Source organism: Anas acuta, chromosome 2 (genome assembly GCF_963932015.1).
Source record: "Anas acuta chromosome 2, bAnaAcu1.1, whole genome shotgun sequence".
NCBI lineage: Eukaryota > Metazoa > Chordata > Aves > Anseriformes > Anatidae > Anas > Anas acuta.
Genome location: NC_088980.1, coordinates 1,067,586 through 1,091,506, shown reverse-complemented (window position 1 = coordinate 1,091,506; position 23,921 = coordinate 1,067,586). Strand labels below are relative to the sequence as shown.

General features: G+C 48.9%; 1 protein-coding gene across 13 annotated transcripts in view; it reads right to left on the bottom strand.

Annotated features, from left to right (window-relative positions):
- MAP4 (microtubule associated protein 4) overlaps positions 1–23,921 on the bottom strand; it is a 139,131-nt gene that overhangs the window by 73,910 nt on the left and 41,300 nt on the right. For 12 of the 13 annotated variants that reach the window (XM_068673140.1, XM_068673130.1, XM_068673137.1 and 9 more), the window contains exons 3-4: positions 18,839–19,080; positions 10,715–10,780 (exon numbers count right to left, since the gene is read on the bottom strand). In XM_068673140.1, the coding sequence (XP_068529241.1) occupies positions 10,715–10,780; positions 18,839–19,061 (289 nt within the window). In that variant the 5' untranslated portion in view covers positions 19,062–19,080. Of the gene's footprint in view, positions 1–10,714; positions 10,781–18,838; positions 19,081–23,460; positions 23,598–23,921 lie in introns of those variants that run through there. The other variant, XM_068673132.1, reaches the window with a different exon arrangement.

Here is a 23,921-nt window from a genome sequence, read left to right as displayed (position 1 = left end):
TTTTTGGGGACAGAAATGCAAAAAGGACATCTTGAAGCGTTATTATGGAAAATTACTCGCTTTGCGTCTGAAAAAGTGGAAATCTGGAAAAAGATCTTGGTTTTCATTTAAAAAATATTAAAAACTTTTCTACATTAACTAATGATTATTTTTTTTAAATGGTGATTTCCTGCAAGACGCCGAGGCCAGGACAATCCTTTTCTCCCTTGCTATCTGAGCACCACCATTCACTAAAACTGGAAACCAAAGGTTTTGTTGATTTTCTGCTCTGCTTTGGTCCTTTTGCTCTTTGTTCTCATCACCTGCTCTCTCAGTTATGAATGAACGATCACCCTGAGAGTCACTGGAGTTATTAGCACTGCTCCCTGAGCCTCCAATAACGCTGTTACTGCCAAAAGCAAAACTGCTGGGGCCAGCCTGGCCGGCACGAGCACAGCCCACTCCCTAAAAGCTCCGTGGCACGAGCTTGCTGACATGCCCTGCCTGCTTTGAGCAGATCCCAGAATTTAGGGATTTACATCCCTTGGCTGTGGGGCCCCCAGCACCGGGACGTGGAGCTGCTGGAGTCCAGGGGAGGCCACGGGGATGCTCGGAGGCTGCAGCAGCTCTGCTGTGAGGAGAGGCCGAGGGGTTGGGGTTGCTCAGCCTGGAGAGGAGAAGGCTGCGGGGAGCCTTCAGGGGGTGCAGGAGGGCTGGGAGGGACTCTTGGGCAGGGGGTGTAGGGATAGGACACGGGGTGACGGCTTTAAGGTAAAAGAGGGTGGGTTTGGGTTAGATGCGAGGCAGAAATTCTTTACTATGAGGGCGGTGACAGCACCTACCTGAGCTCAGGCACCGTGGGTGCTGCGGCTTTATCTGCAGGTAACAGCCCTGCCCCTCCGTGCTCCTTCCTTAATCTGCACCATCGCTGATCAGAGGGGACTTCACAGCTCCACACATCCACTACCAGCATTTATTCCCTTCCTATTGCATTTGGGGAAGTCGCAAAGCTTAGGGACAGGCTAATTAGAGAAGAAATAAGGATGCTGACGCAGAGACTCCACAAAGCAGTGGCAAGCACAGACAAAAGAGGAGCTGTGCTTCTGCTCCGTGCTCAGGGTAGAAGTGGCACCAAGATATGACAGGTATAGCAAAGACCAGCTTCCTGTAATTATTTCCTTTTCCCAGGTGTTCATTGAAATGACCAAAATAGCAAGCTGAACCACAGTGCCAGGACTCTGAACCACGTTTGAAACAAATCCAAGAAGTTTCAGAAAAAAAAAAAAGATATTTTTAAACAGTACACATAAAGGACTTTCTCTGTCACCATAAAACATTCCCATGCTTGCTCTGCTCTTTCTTAATTATTAATTAATTATTCTCAGTTACTAATTTTAAGCAGTCTGAGCACGAGAAGTTACTTCTACTTAATACACAGGCATGCACTTAACAGGTAAGTTACTGGTGAGATCTCTCTTGCTGCACCTGGAACAGGGAGAAGTGTCGATATTTTGAGAAAACCGACAGGAGACCACCTACCATGCCACCAGATCACTGCACGAAGCACAGGCACAGGTGTCAGAGCAGGCACCACGCTGCAGTTCAGAAGGGCTTGTAATTTATTTTGCATAAATCCAAATAAACTTCTCGGATTTGTCTCTAGGAGGCAAGGAGCCTGCTACCAGCCAGCCCTGGCATCAGCCATCGGAGCAGCACAAAGGGACTGCTTTCACAGCAGGCAAGCCTTGCCTCGTTTTCTTATGTTCAGATGAACAAAATTTCAGATTTTAATTGTTCAGGTGAACTGCAGGAGAGAAGCTGCGCTGACCACATCCCTCCGCAGAGGGGACGCGGCGCGCCCTGGTTCAGCAGGGCATTGAAGAGGCCGAGGCTCCTGCAGGTGACCTGAATTTTAGGCTTTCCTAAGGCTTCAGAAGGAAAGGAAATGCAAAACGTGTCATTCCGAAGGATTTCAAAGCCTGTATGTGTGTGTAGTGTGATACAGGTGAGCCTCCTCTGCTTGGATGGTCAGAGAAAACGTCAGCACAGCAGACCGACAAGCACGTTGCACATCCAGAATCTGCAAAAGAAAACCCTCACGCGGCCTCAGAAGCAGCCGGGTTTTTGTCATGATTATGTATCCACACAGCTGTTCATCGTGATGCACTTCTGAGCCCTCGGATTCAGAAATTATTCTGTAATCAAGATGATCCACCAACAGCCAACACAGGTACGGTGAACAAGGTGACCTACGGCTGCTCACTGCCAAAGAGATGCCCACGTCCATCTGATGTGCAGATATCCCTTACAGAAGTACGAGGAGAGCTGATCTTACAGCTGGAAGTAAATCTCTCAAACTATTGCTAGCTTGAAGTTGATTGAATTTAAAATAGAAATAAGTGCTTTGCTTTTTAAGTCGAGCATTTCTGGTAGGAAGCCCCTGTAAAAATGCAAGATTTGCAACATTCAGATGATGAAATCCAGGTGATGAAAAAATTAAGATCAGATGATTATGGCAAAAATGTTCCCTGGTCCTTACTCACCAAGGACTGTCCTGCATTGTGGCAGTAAGGCAGTGGTCATGAGTGGACATATCTTCATGAAACAGACAGCTAAACCCCAAAAACCTCCGAGGTGCACTGCCACATTTAAGCTTCCTCACTCTGAACTTTCATCTGCAAGAAGAGGTTGTGTGAGCAGCTGGCTCCTCCTCGACACGGAGGAATACATTTTCCCTGCGTCATCTTCCAAAGTCAGGGGTTTTCGAAGGAGCTATTCCCATGGTATCGAAAAAATCATAAAAAATTCATGCGGTTCTTTCAAGGTGCACACGAAAACGGTATCCTGAACTGAACGGTAACCTGAAATTCACCAAACTACCCAACACCTTAACAGAAGGAGGGATGTCGAAAATTGCTGTAATATTTTAAAGCTACGCTGCCACCAAACATTGTGTGTGCTTAAAGAGCTCCGAAAACAGCTTCTTGAGTTGGTATCAGTCAGGTACCTTAAACTAGCGGGCTCGCAGACAACACAGGAGAGCCGCATGAGTGAGATTCACATCCAAGCTGGTCTCCAAGTCCTCTGCCACTGCATGGGGAGCACCCAGAGCCTGCTCATGAGCCGAGGTTACACCAAGCGCTGCTCTGAACTCCTCTGCCAGGTGAAGAAAGCTGCAAGGGCTCCTCAGGTGAGCAGGCAGCAGCTCCTCTGGAGCCCTGCACTGCAGAGCAGAAATTTTCCTTTTCCACACTTACCCTCAGAAGCAAGGGCAATAGGATCGGCATGGACAGGAGCCAGAGCACGGAACAAAGCAGGAACAGCCCCCGCCTGTGCCCCCCGGGGCTGCCGACCGGCTCCGTAGACGCCCACCTTCACCCTCCTCCTCCTCAGTCCTAAAAATAAGCACCCCCAAAAGATCAAGCAGACGCACACAAAAACTCTTAGTCATGCCAGTCTGAAGAACTAAATGAGCCTTGTGAATTATTCAGCTTCATGCTTTCTTTAGACGGAAGCAACACAAAATAACTCCTTCAGCAAATATGGCTGGATCCAGACCCATTCTGAAAAGCCTGAAGAGCTCTCCCCGAAGTCCGGGAAGTCTGAAGAGCCTTTATAAATAAAACCTCCTACCACACATGAAATAAGCAGACAGGTGAAAGAGGAGAAAGAGCTTTAATAAGAAAAGCGCATTTTTAAGTGTCCTGTTTTCAAGATGCTAAAGGCAAGGAATATCTATATAATTTTAATAAGAACTTCCTCTAAAAGCAACTTAGTCATCAGTGAGAGGGGGGTTAGTTAAACTAATGAGGCAGCAAAGACTGCTAGGGAGGCCGTTAAATGCTCCCACTGTAGTCATCGGAATACTCCGAAAGGTTGTTAAACGTAGATTACCATTCCCACAGCCACGTCATTTTTGTGTGAATCCTCGCAAAATCAGGTACCTTAAGCCACCAGATGTGCATCCACCGCAGAGCCCCGAGCACTAGGTGTTATTTATTTGCTCATTTATACGTGCAGCACAACCCAACAAGATTCTCAGCACAGCACCACTCGTGAGAGGTTAGTTTGAGGTGTTTATTACGGTGTTTTATTCAACAGCGATACACAGCTTCACATCATACAAGGCATCGGAATCTGAGAAAAACCAGCAGTGACAGCAGACAGGCTTATTAGCACAGAGGAGGTATAGTATGTTCTGAAAACACTGCATTGCCTCCCAAAACTGGACAAAATAACGTGAAATTTAAACAGAGGAATACATTTGGTAGCTACCCAGCTTTCCGGAAAAAAAAAGATACAAAAATAAAGACACTCTCTAGCATATCAATTTTCTGCCCTAGGTTTTCAGGGAGGTGCGTGTACATTTTCTGGGGGTGAGCGGAGACGCGACACGCCGCGCCGACCCCCCCACCTCCCCTCGCAGCATGCAGCCCCAACACAGCCCCACCACCCTTCTGCCCCAAAAAACATCCCTGTCACATCACAGGGCTCATGGTAAGGAAGGTGGGCACAGAGACACAGAACCCACCAGCTCTTCCTCTGCCTGCGCTTTATACTCAACGCAAACCTAATGACATTTAAAGGAGGATAAAGACATGAGGGGGAAGTGGTGGTGCGATGGAAATGAGTGACTCGTGCTAGCGTGAGCAGCTGACAGAGGCTGAACCCTGGGTGCCCTGCTCTCATTAGCAGCCCTTGCACTGCTCGAGGCGATGCTGGGGTGGTTCAGGGCTGGTCACAAGCCCGACCCTGCTGTGCTGAGCCCTCCCGGCACCGCTGGCCAGCAGCTCCCCCGAAGCAGGGCCTTAAAACATCGCTGTGCTCCGCTGCAGTGAAGCACTGCGGGGGAAGAGGCTCTGCAAGCTGTTACTCAGTCTGAAAATTCCTCTGATTTATTATTTACTTTCTGTTTCTGGGGCACCGGCGGCTAAACCCACTTAAGGCAAAAGGTGAGAAAGCTCGATTTGTGGCACCAAAGCTAAAATGCCTGCAATGCTGCCTTGCTCCGGAGTCAGCCATGCTAAAAGGCAGTTACAGGAGGTCTTTAAAATACGTCTGTCTTTATGGGAAACAAAACCAGGAGGAGGAAAGCACTTCATGCCCAGAGGAAAGGGCCAAGCACCCCTCCTTGCCTCATCGCACCAGGGGGGCTCTGGCCCCAGAGGTGGAGGCTGCCAGCCTCGTGCTGCCACACAGCACATCTCCAGTACCACCAGAAAGGCAAGGGACACCCTCATGGCCCTTTTTGCCACTGTGGCTTGGATCCCAGTCACCTCTCCAGCCCTACTCCATGGGCAGCGGCCATTTTTGTACCTCAGTCACGGGCTGGGCCCAGCAGCTGCAGGCCTCACGTCACCAACATGGTGGCTGCCAGGAGAGGAGCCTGGCTTGTAGGCACACAGGTATCATCCCAGTGCTGCTGTCTCAGCCCAGCAAACTGGCACCACAAGGCTACCAGCTGCTAAGGAGGCTTGGGATGGTGGGCAAAGAAGTTACGTTCCCACTGACATAGACAACAGAAGCCTCAGGCCTTGCTGCCCATCGCTAGCAGGGTGATTATGGGCCACTCACTGCCACAATTCTGGGCACTATCACCCTGGGGGGAGCGTGTGAGGGCTCAAAAAGTCATGGAGATTGGCTGGGTTGCTCTCTGAGACAGCTTCAGAGAGAACCTTGAGGTGGTGTAACTGCAGCACTCATTCCCAGTGCAATAATCTCACAGGGAATGATCAGCAGGCCAGCACCACAACGCGGTCAGGTGCTAGCAGGGCACTGGGAACATTCACGTGCAGGCCACTCTCTTCACAGAGAGAAAAATTATTTTTTTTAGGCCAAATGCTCAGTATAAGAGCTTTTGGCAATTTGGAGAATCGTGTTCTGCCTCTGGATTTTGATTCAAGTAAATCCTGTACTTGACTCGCCTTCAGTACCTGAGAATTTCACCTGCACAACTCTGCTGTCCTCAAAGAAAACATTCACTGGTCTACCAAAAAGCCTGAGCTTGCCTCATTTAAAATACTAGAATTTAAAATACTAGTGTCCTAGTAGTCTTTCAGTTATTCCCTTTTCCTGAGCTTTATCTGTTAATGGTAGTAACTAAGTAGTAACTACGCTTTTGGAATTGCAAGGGGCTGGCTGACCTCCTGCAGTTCTGCCTCAGGTTCAAATGGACACGCTCCTCTTGGTGTTGCTGGAAACTGCTTTAACTATTCCAGGCTAGATTTGGCAACCTGTTCATGGGTCTTTTGTTTCTCTAGGAGTTGGAAGGGGCAGATTTTTTGACAGATTTTTTTTCCATGGCAGGTATAATTTCATCCAGGTACGCTGTCATACCAAAATGGAGCTAAAAGCACACAATTAAGGAAAGGCTTACCTCCAAGGGTTGTGAGAGGCAGTACGATAACAAAGCAAGCCTACAGAGGCAAGAAGCTGGGGCTGGTCATTCTCTTTTATTCTCCCAGTTGATGGCAATCCTTCAACCCACCCCTCACAAACCAAAGAGGAACCTCTTGTAGCTCAGTAAGCAAGGTTATTCCTAATCTATTTTTCAAGTCTTCCTAATGAATGTTATGAAGTGGAAACACTCATTTCGACGATGTCAGAGTTGTTAAAGATAAAAACCTCACGTGAGAAGGTTTCAAAGCAGCAGGGGTAAAGGCAAGTAGCGTTATTCTAGGCTGTGGTGAGCGGGGGGAGAAGGGAGAGGAGCTGCAGTCATGGTGCACCCATCCGCATGAAAGCACAACTTTAACACCAAACCTTCTGTCATTAAGCATCCATGAAAAAAAAAAGGATTTAAATTAAATTTAAAGGTGGTTGAACTGAAAATGGAGCCGTAGTTGTGATTTGGATACAGTGGGAGTGCTGACATAGTGCAGTTAAAAACCATCATGCACGTTTGTGCTTACACAAAGAAAGGAAGGTTTCAACAAGCACTGCAGAGCAGAGGGAGGAGGAGAAGGGCTGATCGGCCGACAGCACAGCTACCCTTTGGTTTCTTCTACACGTAAAGTCCAAGGATGTAAAGCAAGAGCTCTGTAAAATGCTGAAGATTTTAGAAGTGTAATGGCAGGTAGAAAAGTACATTGGTCTTGTAACAGTGGCAGCCCCAGTGTTAGGAGACAGTCTAGGCTTCTAGGAGGAGAAAATAGAAGAGAGGAAAAGAAGTAGGAGAGGGAAAAGGGATGGGGAAAGGGGCAAAAAAGCGCAAGTCATTAGTAAACATGAACATTCAGGTAGCACACTGCACAACAAGCAATATTTCATCTAGTGCAGCCAGGAGATTTGCCAAAAGCCAGATTAGAGACACGTGATATTTTGCTCTTACAAGTGTCCGAAAATACATCACCGGCCATGCTACGGCATGACGCTGTGCCACATGCAGAAATTAGCTGTGATAAATCAAGATTAGTGACAAATTGCTACCAAGAGAGCAGCAGCGCAGGATGCTGCTTGTGAGCACAATTTGCACTGAAAACGGTTACAAACTATTTTTGTGACCTGATCTCAGAGGAAAGACAAGCAGGCTGGCTTGGAGAGAAAGTCCATCTCGGGGAAGTATGGACCCGAGAGCGATACTTCCCCAGGTAACTTCTCTTCCAATGAGAACGAGAGCTATCACGTTAATCCATTTGATTGTCCTTGATGGATTTCTTTGATAAATTTGTCTTTTTTTAAAAAAATATATACAATTCCTTTGAACTCTGGGCAAATATCCTGCAGTGAGGAGTTGCAAACATTGCACTGTTCAAAAGTTACTTCTGTGTGTTTTGCTTTCGACCTGCTGTAGCTTGACCAGGCACTTTGTAGGTTTTGTTTTGCATGGTGAAGGTTAACAGCCATCCCAACCCCACTACCTGTGTGCTGCCAGCAACCACCAGCTGCTCCCCAAACCAGTGCCCACCAGTGCCCACCAGCTATTCCCCACAGCCGTCCCGGGCCTGGCCCCAAAGTCCTGCTCTCCTATTTGTCCTTATAAGGAAGAAAAACCCGATAGAGGCTTTGTGGGCAGGCTGAGGGCCCGAGCCCGAGCTCCTGGTCTGCAGCTCTGCAATTCTCAGCAAAGCAAAACAAAGAAGCCACCCCCCCAACCCAAAGAAACTGGTGCCCCACCGGGCTCAGCCCTGCCAGAAGCCGGGCTCCAGCTCTGCAGCATGACACGAAGGCTGCTCGGGGCCCTCACGCACGGGCAACGTGAAGGCAGCTTCCCTACCTCTGCTTTATATTCTGCAACAGCGAGCTCCATGCATCCCTCCAGCTGCCGTGTGAATACATCATGCTGTAATAATTCGGAGGTTAACCTGGGTTTTGCCCCCGTGTTACAGTCATTCTGGATTTACGCCACCTTCTACATTAGCAGGACTTTGCGCGGGGCAGCCGGTCAGGAGGCAGCGCGGGCTGCCAAGGCAGCACTAAGATTTCAGCCCCAATTCTAGCCTCTGCATGCACATACACCAGATGTCTGTAGATTATGTTGCATGCAATAAAACATTAACAAGTCAACACCTTGTTTTATTTGATAGGTGAAAAAAAGTGTAGCGATGCTTCCTGGGAGACCTAGGCCGGAGCGGTAAGCGGGTATTTGGATTTTCAAAGAGCCTGACTACAGCTTTCCCCTTTACCTATGGCGTTTCAGAATCCAACCCAAACACAGCTCTGCTGTTAAAAGCTCTCTGTAGCTCTTAGGACAGCTTTTTCCTGCAGAAAGCTGGGTTTTGGGAGCATCATCCTTACCCCTCTCTCTGCTACTCCTTTCCTACCTCTGCACAATCCATGAGAATCACTTCAGCTTCAAAAAGACAAATCAGGAAGGAGATCCATTTGAAAACAAGCAAGCCAGCCAAAAAACTGAAGGTGGCTTATGGCCAAGGACAAAAGGATGTAGGCAGCACCACCTCCCCAACGCAGAAGCAGGCCCTACTGACGTCTGTCCCCTGCCCTGGAACAACTTCCCTCTATTTCTGCAGAGCGTCAACTCTTCAACTCTCTGAAAAAAATCTCTATTATCTGCTTAAAATTAGCATTTATCACTTACTCTCAAATGTATAAGCACTGATTTTTTAATTATTCCATATGGAAGAGGGTAAGGGGAAAGAAACCATGAAGTAATTGTGTAGATCTTGTGTTATTCCGAAAAACCTCATTAACTTGATGCCTGTGACTGTTTCCCTTCTGACACGCTGTTTCTACCACTTTGATGTCACTTTTAGACAGTCTTCAACGTGAAAAAAAAATTAAACCCCACCCCACAAAGATGGAACATATGAATAAATTAAAAGGCTGCAGACACATAAAAGAATCTTTGATCAAAATTGTTAGCATCTCGCACGTGAAGAGTTAAACCTCCAGAAAGCTAGCGTTAAAAACTATCAGCCATTTTAAAACACAAATACAGAAGTTCAATAAAAAAATACCAATGCATTTAAACAGTCCTACCTGATGTGTTGTAAGTCTGATTTTATTATGTACCAAATAGAGAGGAAGTATCCTTAGGGAGGTTCAGAAGTGTCCTTAATTTCAGTTCTACACTAAATTACAAAAGATGCACCTCTTTCTTTTGACCAGATTTACGATGGAAAAGTACACAAATCGCATTTTAAATTCCCATCCTCAACAAGAACACACTAATGAGAATTGAAAAAAGGGCATTTTTCATTCATCCTTGCCTCTCCCACTCCTGTTAAGTTCACCATGATCTGGATTATTTCTGTCTCGGGGCTGCACCTACGGACCAGCAAGGCTGCGGGTGCTGGGAACATCGCACGCCTTGGCGATGACCTGGCCTGCTAAAGCTGAGCTGGAGATCATTGAAAGGGACACCAAGAGAACAGCTCCTGCCGATGCCAGGATGACAGTCAGCTCTATCTCCGGCCTGTCAAAGCCCACACCCTCCCCATCAAGAAATAACCAAGTTTCCAGTGGCTCATACACACAGACTCGGAGTTCAGCGCTGCTCACACCGAAGAGTTCGGCTGGAATTTGATGGGAAAGCTGAGTCAGAGCGAGAACGTCTCATCGGAGGGAAATGGCATTTGTCACTAAATATAACTGTTAAAGACAGCTAACTCCAGCATATGCTATGCTGATAGCAAGATCAGTTACTTTCCAGATTCCTTGCAGGTCTGAAATATTGGTCCACTTAATTCATAACCAGTTTCTTGCAGAATGAGGTGGCCTCGTGCTGTTCCAAAGACCTCAGTTTTGGCTTTGGCAGCACACTGCTACAGCAATTATTGTGAGCAACTTAGAGAAGGGCAGTTATTTAGGGTGGAAGGAGCTGGAAAAGCACAAGAGAAGCTGCAGAATGATCAGAGCAGCGTAATTTCACTGGCAGCTATGAAAAAAATGCATCAAGGGATGACGTACTCAGAAGAAACCTCACCGTCAGCCTCACTGGGAGCAGAAGTCACAAGGGTCAGGGTAGAGCTCAGGTATGAATGTTACAGATTCCCTGGAAAGCCATTAAGGTATCCGTGCCCTAGATGTTACCTTCCCAACACTGGCCATGGATAACGCCCACAGTGCCTTCGGAGTGCTTTATGCATATAAGCAATTTCAAACCCAAAAGAAAATGGGAGATTTATGAAGAATTTGAAACAAAATAGGTAATTTAAAAAGCCCTCTGTGGAGAAATACTAGTTAAAGACGACTGCATTTGGTCAAAATGAGGTTATAGCTGTTCCAAGGACAGATACAGACAGCGATGTGATTCACTCAGACATCAAGCACTTACCTGGGCGGTGATCTTCTATTCCATGGTCACCATTTTCTAGAACCGTTGGCCCAGAAGCCGAAGTATCTGCAACAAATGATAGGCAACGTTGGTGTTGGATGAAATGGATCGTAATCCAAAAAACAAGGCAGCACTGGTGTTATCAAACACAAAGGATTTTTCCCCAGGTTTGTTTCTGAAATGAAGGCACCCACGTTGTGCTGAGCCTGCACACCTCAAACCCCAAAAGAAGAGCTGGCACAGAGCACCTGGTCCCATGATGGACACCCAAGGCACAGTTGGCTATTTGTACCATCACCCCAAATAAAACCTTCCTAAGGGCCAGCACTGGACCACTGGGACTCCAGATTTCCTTTAAGGGGTGTTCTGGGATTTTTAATCCTATTCTAAAGATAGGGGTCCTTCTTGCTACACTGCATAGAAATACTCATTGAAAAGGCTGCTTTCAGTCAAAAACTTGTAATCTTCCGCACAAGATTTACTCTGAAGATGCTTATGTCTGACTTCCTGAAGCAACTTTACTCCAAACGGAGCATACACAGAGGTGAGCGGTGCCTCTGGTCACTCAAGTGCCCTTTACAAATCCTGGGGCCTGATGTGCTGCACCCATGAGTGCTGCGGGAGCTGGGCAACATCACTGTGAGGCCACTCCTGGGTATCTTTGAGAGGTTCACGGTGACTGGAAGAGTTTCCTGAAGGCTGGAAGAAAGCAAACATCACTCCCATCTTCAAAAACAGCAAGAAAAAGGATCCAAGAGCTACAGAGCCATCAGCCTCACCCTCTAGCACCTTTTGGTGGGGACTGAAGACCTTCATCTCAGCTCTGACAGCACATCGCTAAAGGAAACATCAGGGAGAGGCTTACAGAGGGGTAGGTTGGGGTGGAAGACAACCAAATACAAAAGCTTGTAAGACAGCAACCACCGGGAGATTTGCTGAATACATTCAAGGATATTCTCAGTTCCAAATCTTGTTCCAACACAGAAAAAAACTCAAGAGGCACTGGGATTCACACACTGAGCTTGGACGGCATGGCAGCAACACGAGACCTGGTGGGAGTTGAGGCACCTCAGAATCAAAGAGCTGGGCTCTAGCCTGGACTTTGCCATCTGCTCACTGGGCAGGATTTAATTAACATACAGTAACATGATGTTTTTAAGAAGCACACTTCTTGTTCTGGTAAGCAAACAGCTTTTCCTATTCATCGAAACACACTGGTGAAATTCTATCTTCTCCCCTAACCTTTACGCCGGGCTGCTGGGAGTCAATCACCCTGACCAATTTGGCAAACTGCTTGAGGATTTGTTCTATTTTTAGCGAGTGAGATCAGACTGTGGTCCTTACAGAAGCAGCTGGATTAGGCCAGCATTAGTACTAGAGCGGGCTGCCAGCAGCACGGGGTCTCTGCACCCCCAGGACAGGTGAACATCACGAGGCCGTTTACATAAATGAAAGGCATCGTTCTTGCAAGAAGCACCAAATCTTAAGATGTTCTCTGATTTCTTCAATAAACTTATCTTAATCTCTGTGAATTTAGGCTGTTTCAGGACTGGAAAAGTGGGAGGAATCACTCCACAAACGACACCACAGAGTGTTAATTAAGCTTAATGAGTGGCACAAGCCTTAAGAGCAGTCCAGCTCCTCAGGACGTTTGCTCTGCTCACTGTAATGGCTACAGAAACCTAAAAGCCATTCAAATCAAATCACTCCCCAAAAGCCAGCCGGAGATGCTGTCGTCCCTTCCCTGAGCCCAAGCCATTTTAAAACAAAGCTACGTTACCGGTGGACGTCGGGCACAGCTCTTCAGGGCTTCATCCAACTCGTGGGGAAGCAAAAGGGAAGTCTTTCCAGTTAGTTCAGCGGCTCATGCTGGTGTTTTACAGAAATCCAACATGAACTTGCCAGACAGCTTATAGAAAAACATACACCTACATCCTTTTCAAGTAGCTGAAAATACTACAGGAATCCCTGGACCTGTTTCTTAGCAGTTAAACACACCAGCTCCTCCTGCTGTCAGTCTTCACAAGGTCTGGTACTTACTGTAACAGCAGAGCAGGCTGAGCCAGTAACTGGGAAACCTGCTGCCAGTCCCTGGGGGTGCTCATCACATCACGCAAGGAGAGAGCGGGTGCACGGGGTGGCTCGCACATCGGCTTCGCCAAGTGGAAGGCCGGGTGTCCTGGGGAACAGCGGGGTCTTACAGGGGATCTCCAAGGCATTACGCAGAAGCCAGTGCTCAGCCCAAGTGCAGGAGCTGTGAGCTTTCTCGAGCCCCACTCGTGTGGGTGCTGTAACACTGGTTTAATGAAGGAGCTGGCAGTGCTGTTACAACCACGGCTTTGGAGGCTCAAGTCATGGTACACGTCCTAAGAGGCTTTTTGTGGTGGGGAAATGAGCAGCAGCCCCGTTTCTGCCACCCACGGACACTTCAGGAGCTTAATCTGCAAGTGGAAACGTGAGCACAAGTTCTGGTTTAGGCTGGGCACCACCACACTGCTTTGAGCCATCCCAATGTGAAGGTGACGCCTCGCTCAGCCAACCGGCCACTGGGAGGTCTCTGCTCCTGGTGCCTTAAAACCAGGACTCTGGATGATTGCAAACATGACTGGATACTGCATATTCACTGTTTGCATACTTTTAATACCAGCTTCAGGTTGTAAAAGTGGTCATTTGTAGCCTGGGCTGGTAGCACGGGTGACCAGCTTGTGTGCAGCTGGGGACAACCTCCACCCAGCGGTGCTCATGGCAGGTTGATGCACTTCAGCTATTCAAACACTTCATCTGAAGAAAACTTTCATTTTGACTGATCTCCTAGGTAGCAAGAGATCCAAGCCAGCTGTCTGTTATCAAAGCCAGGACAATGCACCCTCCCCTACCGAGGGCTCTGCAAATGTAAAATGAAACCAGAAAGCCACCCAAATGCTGCTCAAGACATGGTGTTCAATTCATCTGCTCCTTTGGCAACCTAAAGTTGAGCTTAAAGTCTCATTTTGATGTGGCCAGCTGAGTGTTTTGGTTTGGAGAGGCCCTCTCCTGAAGGTGAGCCCAGCACACGTGTGCAACGTGCCTCCGCGCTGCCTTGGCAGGACGATGAGCAGGTGAAGTGCTTTCCTTTAACGTTTGGCTTCCTTGGGAGACGAGCTTCCAGCAAATCAGGTCAAATCAAACACGCGCTGCCATGAAAACAACTCCCAGCAGTGGAAGGTTTGGATTTTTATGCCTCTGAAGGTCAGCTCCTCTGGAGCAATCAGATTCACTTTAGGTAACCGAGCGCAAGTGTGAGAGCACCCGGGCAGCCTGCGGGCCGGGGCTCCTCCCCTCCATATTCTAAATTGCTTAAAACCAAAAACCCTGTCAAGATGTTGTAACTACATAATCCTCATCAGAATCACAAGATGGTATTTGCATCTGGCCGGTGGATCAAAGGATTGTTTTTATATAAACAAATTTCAGGCAGCATTTGCTAAACCCCATAATCTGAAGCGAGCGGGCAGCGCCGATACAACCCCTAATCCCCGGGGGTGGCTGGGCACGGCGCGCACGGCAGCGTAACCACAGCTCCACGCGTTCCCACCAGCCGTGTCGGAGCACCCAGGGGATTTCGGAGGCCCGAAGGACACCAGAGACAGCGGCCAGGCTGTGGACACGGCCCCTTCGGCTCCACGGTTCAGCAGCTTGCTGCTCCTTTGGGTGTGCAGACGTGGTTGGATGCAGCTTGTCAGAGAGCTCGGAAAAAAGACTTGGGTGGGAACAAACCTGCTGATAAAACCGTGCACCAGGCAGTCAAAACTAGCTGGAAACTCTGAAATAAGTAGCTTAGGCTGTTTCAGTTCAGACATTTAAATATTCTGCCTCCAAACAGCTTCAGAACAGGCGTCAAGCTCATCTCCCGCAGTCGTAAGGCGGCTCACAGCTCAGCTTGCCTGACGGCATTCCCGTAGGATGTAAGCACTCGGATCACATTTCCAAGCTTCCCCTTCTAACCATCAGAATTAAAGACAATTTGACTTTAAAGGCAGCCAGGGCTCGCTAGGTTCTGTGTTTCTGGGCCGCCAGGGCGTTGGGAAGCACGCTCGGGCTGCTGGGCGCGTTGGCAGACGCAGGGCTGTGCCGGCGGGTCAGGCATCCACAGGCAGCAGGGCAGGAACACAAATCCTGCTCTGTCCTGCCCCTTCTCCACCCCTCTCCTCTCCTCCTGCAGTAGGAAGCTGGAAAGTCTCACCAGCTGGAGGACCACTAGCTGCCTTCGATGGTGTTCAATCCCAGGTGGCAAGCGGGGCTGGCTAGCTGAACTCGATTACCCCGGAGATCCTACAGTCTGTGCAAAACGACTGCCCTAAAAAAAATCCAATCATCCTGCTTTGTCAGCTAACTCAGCCAGATCAATTCCAGCACTTTATTTCAGAAAGCATTGAAAACATGTCAAGAACACTTCAGCTTATCAAGATGATGCCCAAGGCTCCCGGCTCCTCGAGCAGTGGGAAGGGACCAACGCAGGGCGCGGGCAGCTTCGCTCAGGAGCATGCAGAGGGGCAGCGCCTGGCTTTTCGGGACTGCCTGCACACTTTGGGTACAAAGTGCCCAACAGAAACCCTCTGCAAGGGGGCACGGGCAGATTAAAGAGCTCAGCCCACGCTCGGTGCTTGCTTTTGTACAATTTTGTACAATGATTCACGCTTGCAAAAGCAAGGCCTGCAGTCCCCTGCGAGAGGAGCTCACTCCTCCTGCGGAAAGGGAAACGACAGGAGGGGAGCGCTGCGGTTTGGCCTCAGCTTCCAGGCTCTGGGGATGTGATTTGTTCCTGCACCAGGAGGATGCTCAGCTCGGTTCAGCTCAGCTCGGCTCAGCCCTGCTGCTCAGCAGGGTCCGGCCGGCAGCACCGCGCAGCGCCAGCAGAGCCATCTCGTGGTGAGAAGCCCCAACGTTGACCGCCCGTGGCTAATCCAGAGGCCTTCCTCCAGCATTCGCACCCTGCCCAGGATTTGCTTTCCTCTAAAAATCACCCCCGAATTAGGGAGCTGGGTGAGCACAGGACGTGCACATCCACATCGACGCGCTCGAGGCCACGAGCAGCTACGGCGCAGACCCAGCTTCGTCCCCAGCTACACGACGCAGCCGTGCAGAAACACGGTGTGGGTCCTCACCCGAAATTCATCCCACAGGAGTGCTGCTGCCCTGTGAAAGCTCTTACAGCGTTGCTTTTGCCTCTCAGCTAGCACTCACTCCCACCCAAAGATGCAAATCCCTTGCTTTAGGTAAACCCAACGGAGAGCTGCCCTTGTGTCCATCTGGAAACTGCTCCGGGACTTTGGTGGGAAGCTCCACAGCATCCCCTGAATTCCTGGGGACAAAACCTGGGACTTGAACTGGTGAGGGAAGCTTGCTGCAAACAGCACAAAACCCCGCATGCACCCATAGCAATCCTTCAGCGTTACGTAAAGACCACGGTGCCCTAAGAGGATTACCCCAGAATTCACCAAGTTATGATGCCCAGCCAGGTGCCAGAAGGAATAAAACCCTTTCCAAGGATACTTGAGAAATTAATTATCATTAAAGCTTCACCTAGGACACATTTAGCTGACAACTGCTCATCACCTTTTCTTCCTCTTTACCTCTCTGCACTTGGAGTTTACTGGTCTAAGCTGGGGCCCATCTGACCACTGGACTTGCCTGATCTGGCTCCTGAGTTCAGAAAAGAGTGGAAAAAAAAATCCTGGAGCAGCGATGGAAGAGCTGGAGCCCGCCAGGACGCGTGATGAAACCTCTCCTGACTGGGGAGAGGCAACGTCAGTACCGAGGCCGTGCTGTCGGACCACATTTGTGCCTTTCAGCATAAATAAACTAACAGGCAGGGGCTGCAGAGCCCGATCCACGACCGCTGCTCCTCTCCCCGAGGACAGCAGGGCGCTGTGCAGCCCGGAGGCAGAAGCCTCGTGCCCAACGCCCCAGGAGCAGCAGCAGAGGGCGGCTTCCCCTCTGCAAAGCCTCACCCCACACCTGGGGCTCACCTGTTTTACAGCCGCAGTAAGAACCAGGACATCGAACTTTATGTTTTGTGTTTTTTTTTATAAAAAGCATTTATAAACCTGGCAGAAATCTCTCCGAAGAAACAGGGATCCTTAGCGCTTCGGGGAAAACCAGATGAGACAAATTGAGACGTAACAGGATCAGATGCTAAGACTCACCTGCAGTAAACTGACACCATTATGGACTGCGGAGCCTGGCAAACCCCGACCGCCCCATACGAGGTGGCAACGCTGAAAAACCTTATCTCATCCGCTCCAAGCAAGCAAGCTCTCCAGTTCTGTTAGTTACGGTCTTGTTTTGATCTTGCCAGAGATTTAGATAATGTCCAGAATTGTTCTCCAGCTATCCCAAAAAAGGGAGAAACCGACCTCCAGACCGGGAACACAGATGCAGGAACTGCAGCCCCCCCCCCCGCCAAGCAAGGAGAAACAAGTCCTGCTCTCAAATCTTTGCCTCCGTTCTGCCCAGGACCTGGCAGTCTGCTCCCAGGGCAGCTCAGCAAGTTTTAATTACTGAGCAAACCCAAAAGGCCTCGTTACACCTGCTCCTTGAGTCTGAAATTATTTGAAACGCCGAGTCCCGATGGTACTGGTCAAGGGATGCACATCTGGGGGGACCTAAAACCTGAAGCTGGTAACACAATGATTTTAACAGCAACTGGAAAATTCTGGTGCTGAGATAGCCTAGAATCTGCAACTTAAAGAATAAGGAATTGTTTTAAAATATCCTTAAACCCCAAGCAAAAATGTTAACAAGTCTTCATGTTTCTGCAACGCTGAGCTACAAAATAGCTGTCATTAGAGTTCCTATAATTGAGTACGATAACACGCATCTGAATAGACCAAAGCTACAAGTTTTACAATCTCTGCCCACTTCCTTCCTTCCTAATTGTTTGTTACCGTTTAATGAACTATGCTAGCACAGGAAAATTCTGAATTATATTTTTCTGTACTACGGGGCACCTGACTCACTTCTAAACAATGCAAATAAGTGCCTTAAAACAGAACAGAAATTCCCTTTGTGTAAATCCCCACTCCATACTCCTGGAGGTCTTATTTATTCTGACGGGTGATCATTACAGTTCTCTGTACATCCCACCTTCAGCAGCATTAGTGAGCAGGAAGATTAAGGCAAAAAAAAATTTCTTCTGAAAGAAATCACCAGGTTACCTCTTTAGGAGCAATCTTTTTTTCTTTCTTTTCTTTTTTTTTTAACATGGCAGAGATCAAGGGAAAAATAAATGGAAATCAAAGCACTACACGTCAAAGGTGACTAATTTCAGGTGAAGGGGGAAAAACTGTTGAGAAATAAACAGTGGAGGACCCCTTACGTCTCACTGTTCTTTTTATCCAGCCAGGGAAGTATCTGTTAAAACCTCTCCTTTTCCTAAGTAGTTTCTGATAAGGTTACTAACACCAGTAAATAGCACCTGGGCCAGTAAGTGTTGAGAACCAGCAGATACACCACCACATTTCACTGTATATACAGGAGCAGCACGTACGTGGCAGCAAGGAATCAAAACAAGCAGCCCCTCGGATCAGTGGGCAGAAGCAGCTGTAGCTGTTAAGCACTCGAGGCTGAAGCTCCCAGCAGCAGGGGCCTCGTGAAGATGCCAACCTGCAGACCACAGCAGCAACAAGAGCTTTATGCCTTCATAAAGAAGGCAAAACATGCCTTCATTTCCATCTTTATGCCTTGGACTTGCTGTTATCTGGAGTGGCAGTTACCAAACCTTGCCCTATTCTCATTTTTGAGATGGACAGGACTGTAAATGTAGCTACAGTGCAGCACTCACACACTTCGGGCAGTGCTTTCTCTGAGAAGCCCCAGGCAGCCCACAAAGCATTCCTCTAAGTAAGAGCATCTTCTGCCGAGTAGGAGCGATTGCTTATTTTGCTTGCTGAAGAGCCGAACAGAAGGCAGAGCAGAAGAAGAGATAAATTTGATCTCAGTTCCTTGCTCTTAAAATAAACTGTTCGGACTAAAACCAGCAACGCATCGAAGTCCTGCTTCAGTGGGCCTAGCAGTAACACAATAAGCAAAAGCGTTCTGCGATGCCACGCGGTGAAGATTTTTGTTCTGTACCAAGACACTTACGTTCCACCTGATTGCTGTCTGCATGGGCTTTGCCTCCAGCTTTTGCATCGTCATCATCCAGCAGAGGAACATAGTCTGTTTTGTTTACTGTTTCTCCGACCACATCGTCAAACTTCTCTGCTTCCAGAGTGGCAATGAAGTCCCTTTTCACTTCTTCCTCGATCTCGGGCGGTGGCTCGGTCAGAGCGTCCGCGAGACTGAGATTGTGATCCAAGTCAGCCATATTTTAGCACCTCTGCGACCTACAGAGCCATTTGGGGGAGAAGAACAAGAAACAAGCATGTTTTAGTAAGAGACCTTTTAAGCGTGCTCAGTTTTGCTGATGATACCTAACACACGAAGTCACAGCCACCTCAGTGCGCACCAATTCCCAGATGTTTCCAAACCCCCACCACACTCCAGAGGCAAACAAACAAGCCAGATCACCCGAACCGTGTCATGCTCAGGCAGTAAAACCTACCACGTGATGTTTTATCAGAACCTTAAAAAAAAAAAAAAAAAGAAATACCTGGCCAGCACAAACACAATCTTATATTGATTGGTGCCCTGCCCCAGATCTGCGAGTTAATTACATATCCCCAGCAGCAGGAAGAGAAGTGACGCAAGCGAATTTAGTTCTTGGGCTGGACTCCACCCAGCCTCCCCTATGGAGATTAGGATTTTACATAATCTCTGATGTATACTTCAGGGATGCTTCTGATCCCGTAGATAGGGTCCAGCTGGGCGGTTCTGTCCTCAGCAAACCTTGCTAATGCCGCCAAACCCAATCTAGCCCTGGGATTTGTGCTGGAAGGTGAAGTTTTAACGATGTTTACGCAGAAAACAATGTAGTGGAGAATAGACATCCACATCATGCAGAAAGCTATAACACAATCAGGAACACAAAGGAGAAAGAACACAAAGGAGAACACGAAGGAGAAAGACTCACCATCTTCCTTTTCCTCCCCAATTTATATCTCTGCTTCAATTTAAGCTCCTCACACTATACAGAAGATGTACCTAACCCAATTCAACTGCTCTGCAGCAAAGGCGTTCAGGTTGACATGAGAAATACACCCATAAACAATTATATACACCCATAATTAATTATTTTTTTCAGATTTCATCCTTACGAAGCTCTTAGCAAAGACCCAACAGAAGCTGAAGCAAATCTGAAGCCGTACAAAGAAGAGAAGCCCACTGCTCCTGCCTGGCACAAGGCACATTTCTGAACTTCCTCGCAGGCCAGTTGTGCACACGCAGTGCTCCCGGCATACCAGAGGAATGAAAAGCTCCATTCTTGTATTTTAGACTTCAGCAAAAAAAATCAGGTTGTGAAAGGCAGAGACCAACGGGCCATTAGCATCTGAAGCCGCATACTTACAACTCCTACTACAGGAACTCCGCTTCCTTGAGTTTTTGTCTATGCTTGGAAGAGCAAAGCAAGATGATGCCAACCACAACAATGCTCCTCAGGTGCACAACAGGCACGGAGAACCTCTACCAGCGTGGAGAACCTCTCTAAGAGAAAGATGCCCTCTGCTTCAGGAGCCCAGCAAGGCGAGGCAGGAGCGCCCCATTCATCAATACGGGACAAGGACAGGAAGGAAGGTTTGGGAAGGAAGGTTTAGAGCTCCAACAACAACAAATTCACCTAAACAAAAGGATGAGGAGGAGCTCAGCTCAAGCAGTTCATCGTTTTGTGGCCAGTTCCCAACACATGGGACGGGACCACGGAGCCAGGTCGGGACCAGAGGCGGTGGGGCCGCAGAACGGCGCCCGCGCAGCCACACACACAAAGGTCGTTTGTGTGCTGCTAACGAAGGGCTGACCCATGCAGCCACTACGCTGCTCTCCGGGGTCACTGCCTAATGCTGGGGTGGCAGAACACAGCCCCCTTGTTCCAACACAAAGGCTCCTACTCCTTGGACTACGGGAAATTCTTCATCAGCAGCATACGGCCGCTGACATACCTACGGGCTCGAGCTGGGCAAGGCAATGCTCGGCATTCTTTACAGACAATGGTTTTACACTGATGCTGGTGTCTGTGTAACCACATGCAAGTATGCTAGGGGAGCTAATTCAGTTAAAACCTCTTCTTTCTTCCCTTCAAAGGTCAAACTTCAAGCCGGATCAGACTCCAAGCAGCAGCTGCTGTTCTGGGGGTCAGATAACGGCACCGAGGAGTTACCGCTTACTGCAAACCCGGAGGTGAAAGGTTTGGAGATTCAGCACTTCGTGCAGGGCCCCAGCTGAAGGGGTCATTGCTATCAAGACCAGCTGTATTATTATTATTATTTTTTTTTTTTACACAAACAGAAGTCTCAGAACAGGATTTAGGCTCAACTTGCTCTTTCAGATGGAGCTCCACGCTAACGCTGTTTGAGATGCACGTCTTACCCCGATTGAAACGGTGGCTTTGAGATCAGTATCTCGGAGAGTTTGATGCTAGGAGCATTTCAGCCTTTTCTTCTGAAAGTTTCAGTTCGCACAGAGAAGAAACCAATATTCAAAATTTTCAGCAAGCTGCTTCATGATGCCACTAGGAAATGCAAGGATCAAGGCTGAGGTGAGGAACTTGCTGGAGAACATCCAACAACCCAGGGAGACAACAAGCAGAGGCTGCACGGACACAGCGTGCTCCAGGAGAGGACTCCAGCTCCTGTCCTTCACGGCAGGCAGGTTTACAACGTGGAGGTGGCATTTAGGAAAACCTCTCTTTTTAACCTTGCCCCAAAGGCTCATCAGCGATAGATGGCAGTCAGTGAACCGAGCTCCCAGCTCACACCATTCACACAGATTAAACGTTCCTGCTATTTTGGTTTCGAGCACAGGAGGGGCCTTTTAGCAGCGTTTCCTCCTGACAGCTTAATTTAGGGTCTGTCCAAGCAGCAAGACATCTCCCATCCTCCCACTCCGATGGAAACTATTACCCAACTGCCCTACAGAGGAGCCCTGTAACGTTTAGCATCCCCTCCCCTGCACCATCCGAACCGAGCGGGCGTCCACAGCCAGCAGCAGACCGCACGTGGCCGCGTACTGCCATAATCACTGCTTTGCAGTCAGAGAAAGCTCCTGAGCAATACTTTGATGGCCCAGAAATTACCTCGGTCTTGCTCCACTGAGATATTCCATCATCGTTCCTCTAAGCCTAAGCAATTGCGCGCCAATTAACATAGCAAACTCCTCCAAGGCGCCACGGGAACGCATTGGGGAAGCCAACAGGAGTTACTAAACCCGAGTCAGTGCTGATCCCACCCAGATCATCCTCTGGCACCCAAATATTCCATCCCAAGCCGCTGCTAGATTCGCATCCTGCAGTTTTTGTTCCTGATTAAAAGAAAAAAGTGGCACCGTAATGAACAGTTGCCATGAAGCAGCATTGACAACGTCTCCGTTTCAGACCCATGTAGGACTGGGACATGAAAGCAATCTAGTTTCTGGGGAAAAATAAATAATAATGAGGTTACGCAGGCTTATCAGCAGGACATTTCCTTGTCTATATTTAACTTAATAAGCAATGCAGAAACGAACAAAAAAAAAAATCAATGCAACTAATAACAGCCACGCTGTGTTTTGCAGCAGAGAATCCATCTCCCTGGCACATAAAGCACCCAGCTCACAGCTAGGGCAGGAGGGTAAGGAGGCTGCACAAATTCTGCACAAGGGTAGAAGAAAACTGACAAAATAACCACGTGTTGCCCAGCTTAGGAAGACAGATGCTTTCTGCACCACGTTCATCCACAGAGAAGAGCTGGCTGTGCACGGGAGGCGTTCGGGAGCATCCACCAAGACACGATGCGCTGGGCGTTACGCGGCTGGGCGAGCCAGGCACACAGAGGAGCACTCGGAATGAGAATTCTGACATCAACTTACAGGATGAAAGGGAAAACCGAGCAGTGACGGTTTCAGAAGGCAGCAGTTAAGAAAATATTTAATAATTCTTCATCTGCAAGACTGCTGCTGCGCTCCTGACGTCTGCTAAGTGGCGCGGGGAGTAAGAAGCGATGGTGTAACAGCAGCCTGAGTGACTCAAGGTCTGCATCCCTTGGAGGGCCTCAAAGGACTGCCAGGGTCAAGCAGGCGCCGTGCTTGGGGACAAGGTGTGGGAAGGAGCAGCCCGTGGTGCCGGTGGCCCCGCAGGGTCAGCTGTATGGCAGAGGAGGAAGGGAGCTTTCCGGTAGCCAGGCGTTCTTCGATCTGTTCCAGGAAGTCTTCAAATTACTCCGCAGCAAATCAATTACGTTCCTTCTCCTCACTTCTGTTCCCAAAAATGGTTTGTTCAGGCCTCTTCGTGTTCCAGCAGCAGCTGGTCCGTTACAGCCAGTATCTGCCCCATCTGTTCTGCTTTGTGCTCAGAGTCTGTGTGCCCAGCGAGCAACCTATTCCTTTCCATACAAAGCCATCTCCTGGTAGCAGAGCCGAAAGCAGCAGCACTGTTTCCATCAGTTATCACAGACCCCTGCCCTCCATCTCCAGCTATTTACCCAATTCTCAGCCCCCACCTGCAGCGAGCTCCTTTCCAGGCACTCCCAGCAGCTCAGATCAAGTCTGCCTGTTGTGAGGAGTGGGCTGCAGCCAGACCAAAAGTCCTAGAAAGAAACCCAGCTGGCAATTCCACGCACGAGTTTTATTTTACGTACCCCAGCGGAGCAACTTTCAAGAACCATCGTCTCCTGCAGCCACCCTCCGCAGGCAGGAGGGACACAAACAGAGCTTGCATAAGCCGCCGCCTCTCAGCTTCCCATCTAGGGAAGAGTGGAATTTGTTTCCTGAACTTTGTGTTGCCATTTTGGAGCTGCTCGCGCTGCGCCGCGGCGTACGCGCCTCCGGGCACGCAGAGGCTGAGTTCAAATTTATGAGCGGTCTGACCCAGATTCCCTGCGTCTCGGCTGAGGACGGCGAAAGGGGAAGACAGGCACGTGGGCGCAGGGGATGCTGCCCCCCAAAAATGATACTTGAAGGCCTGTCTGATGCTTGAACAGAGCCGCAGCTGGCTCGAGGCGCTGGCTGAGTCCCCTCAGCCTTCTGGGTCATTAGGAGCAGTACCCCCAGAATGCGTGGCCCCCACCAAAGCAAAGTGGGAGCAGCTTTCATGGCAAAG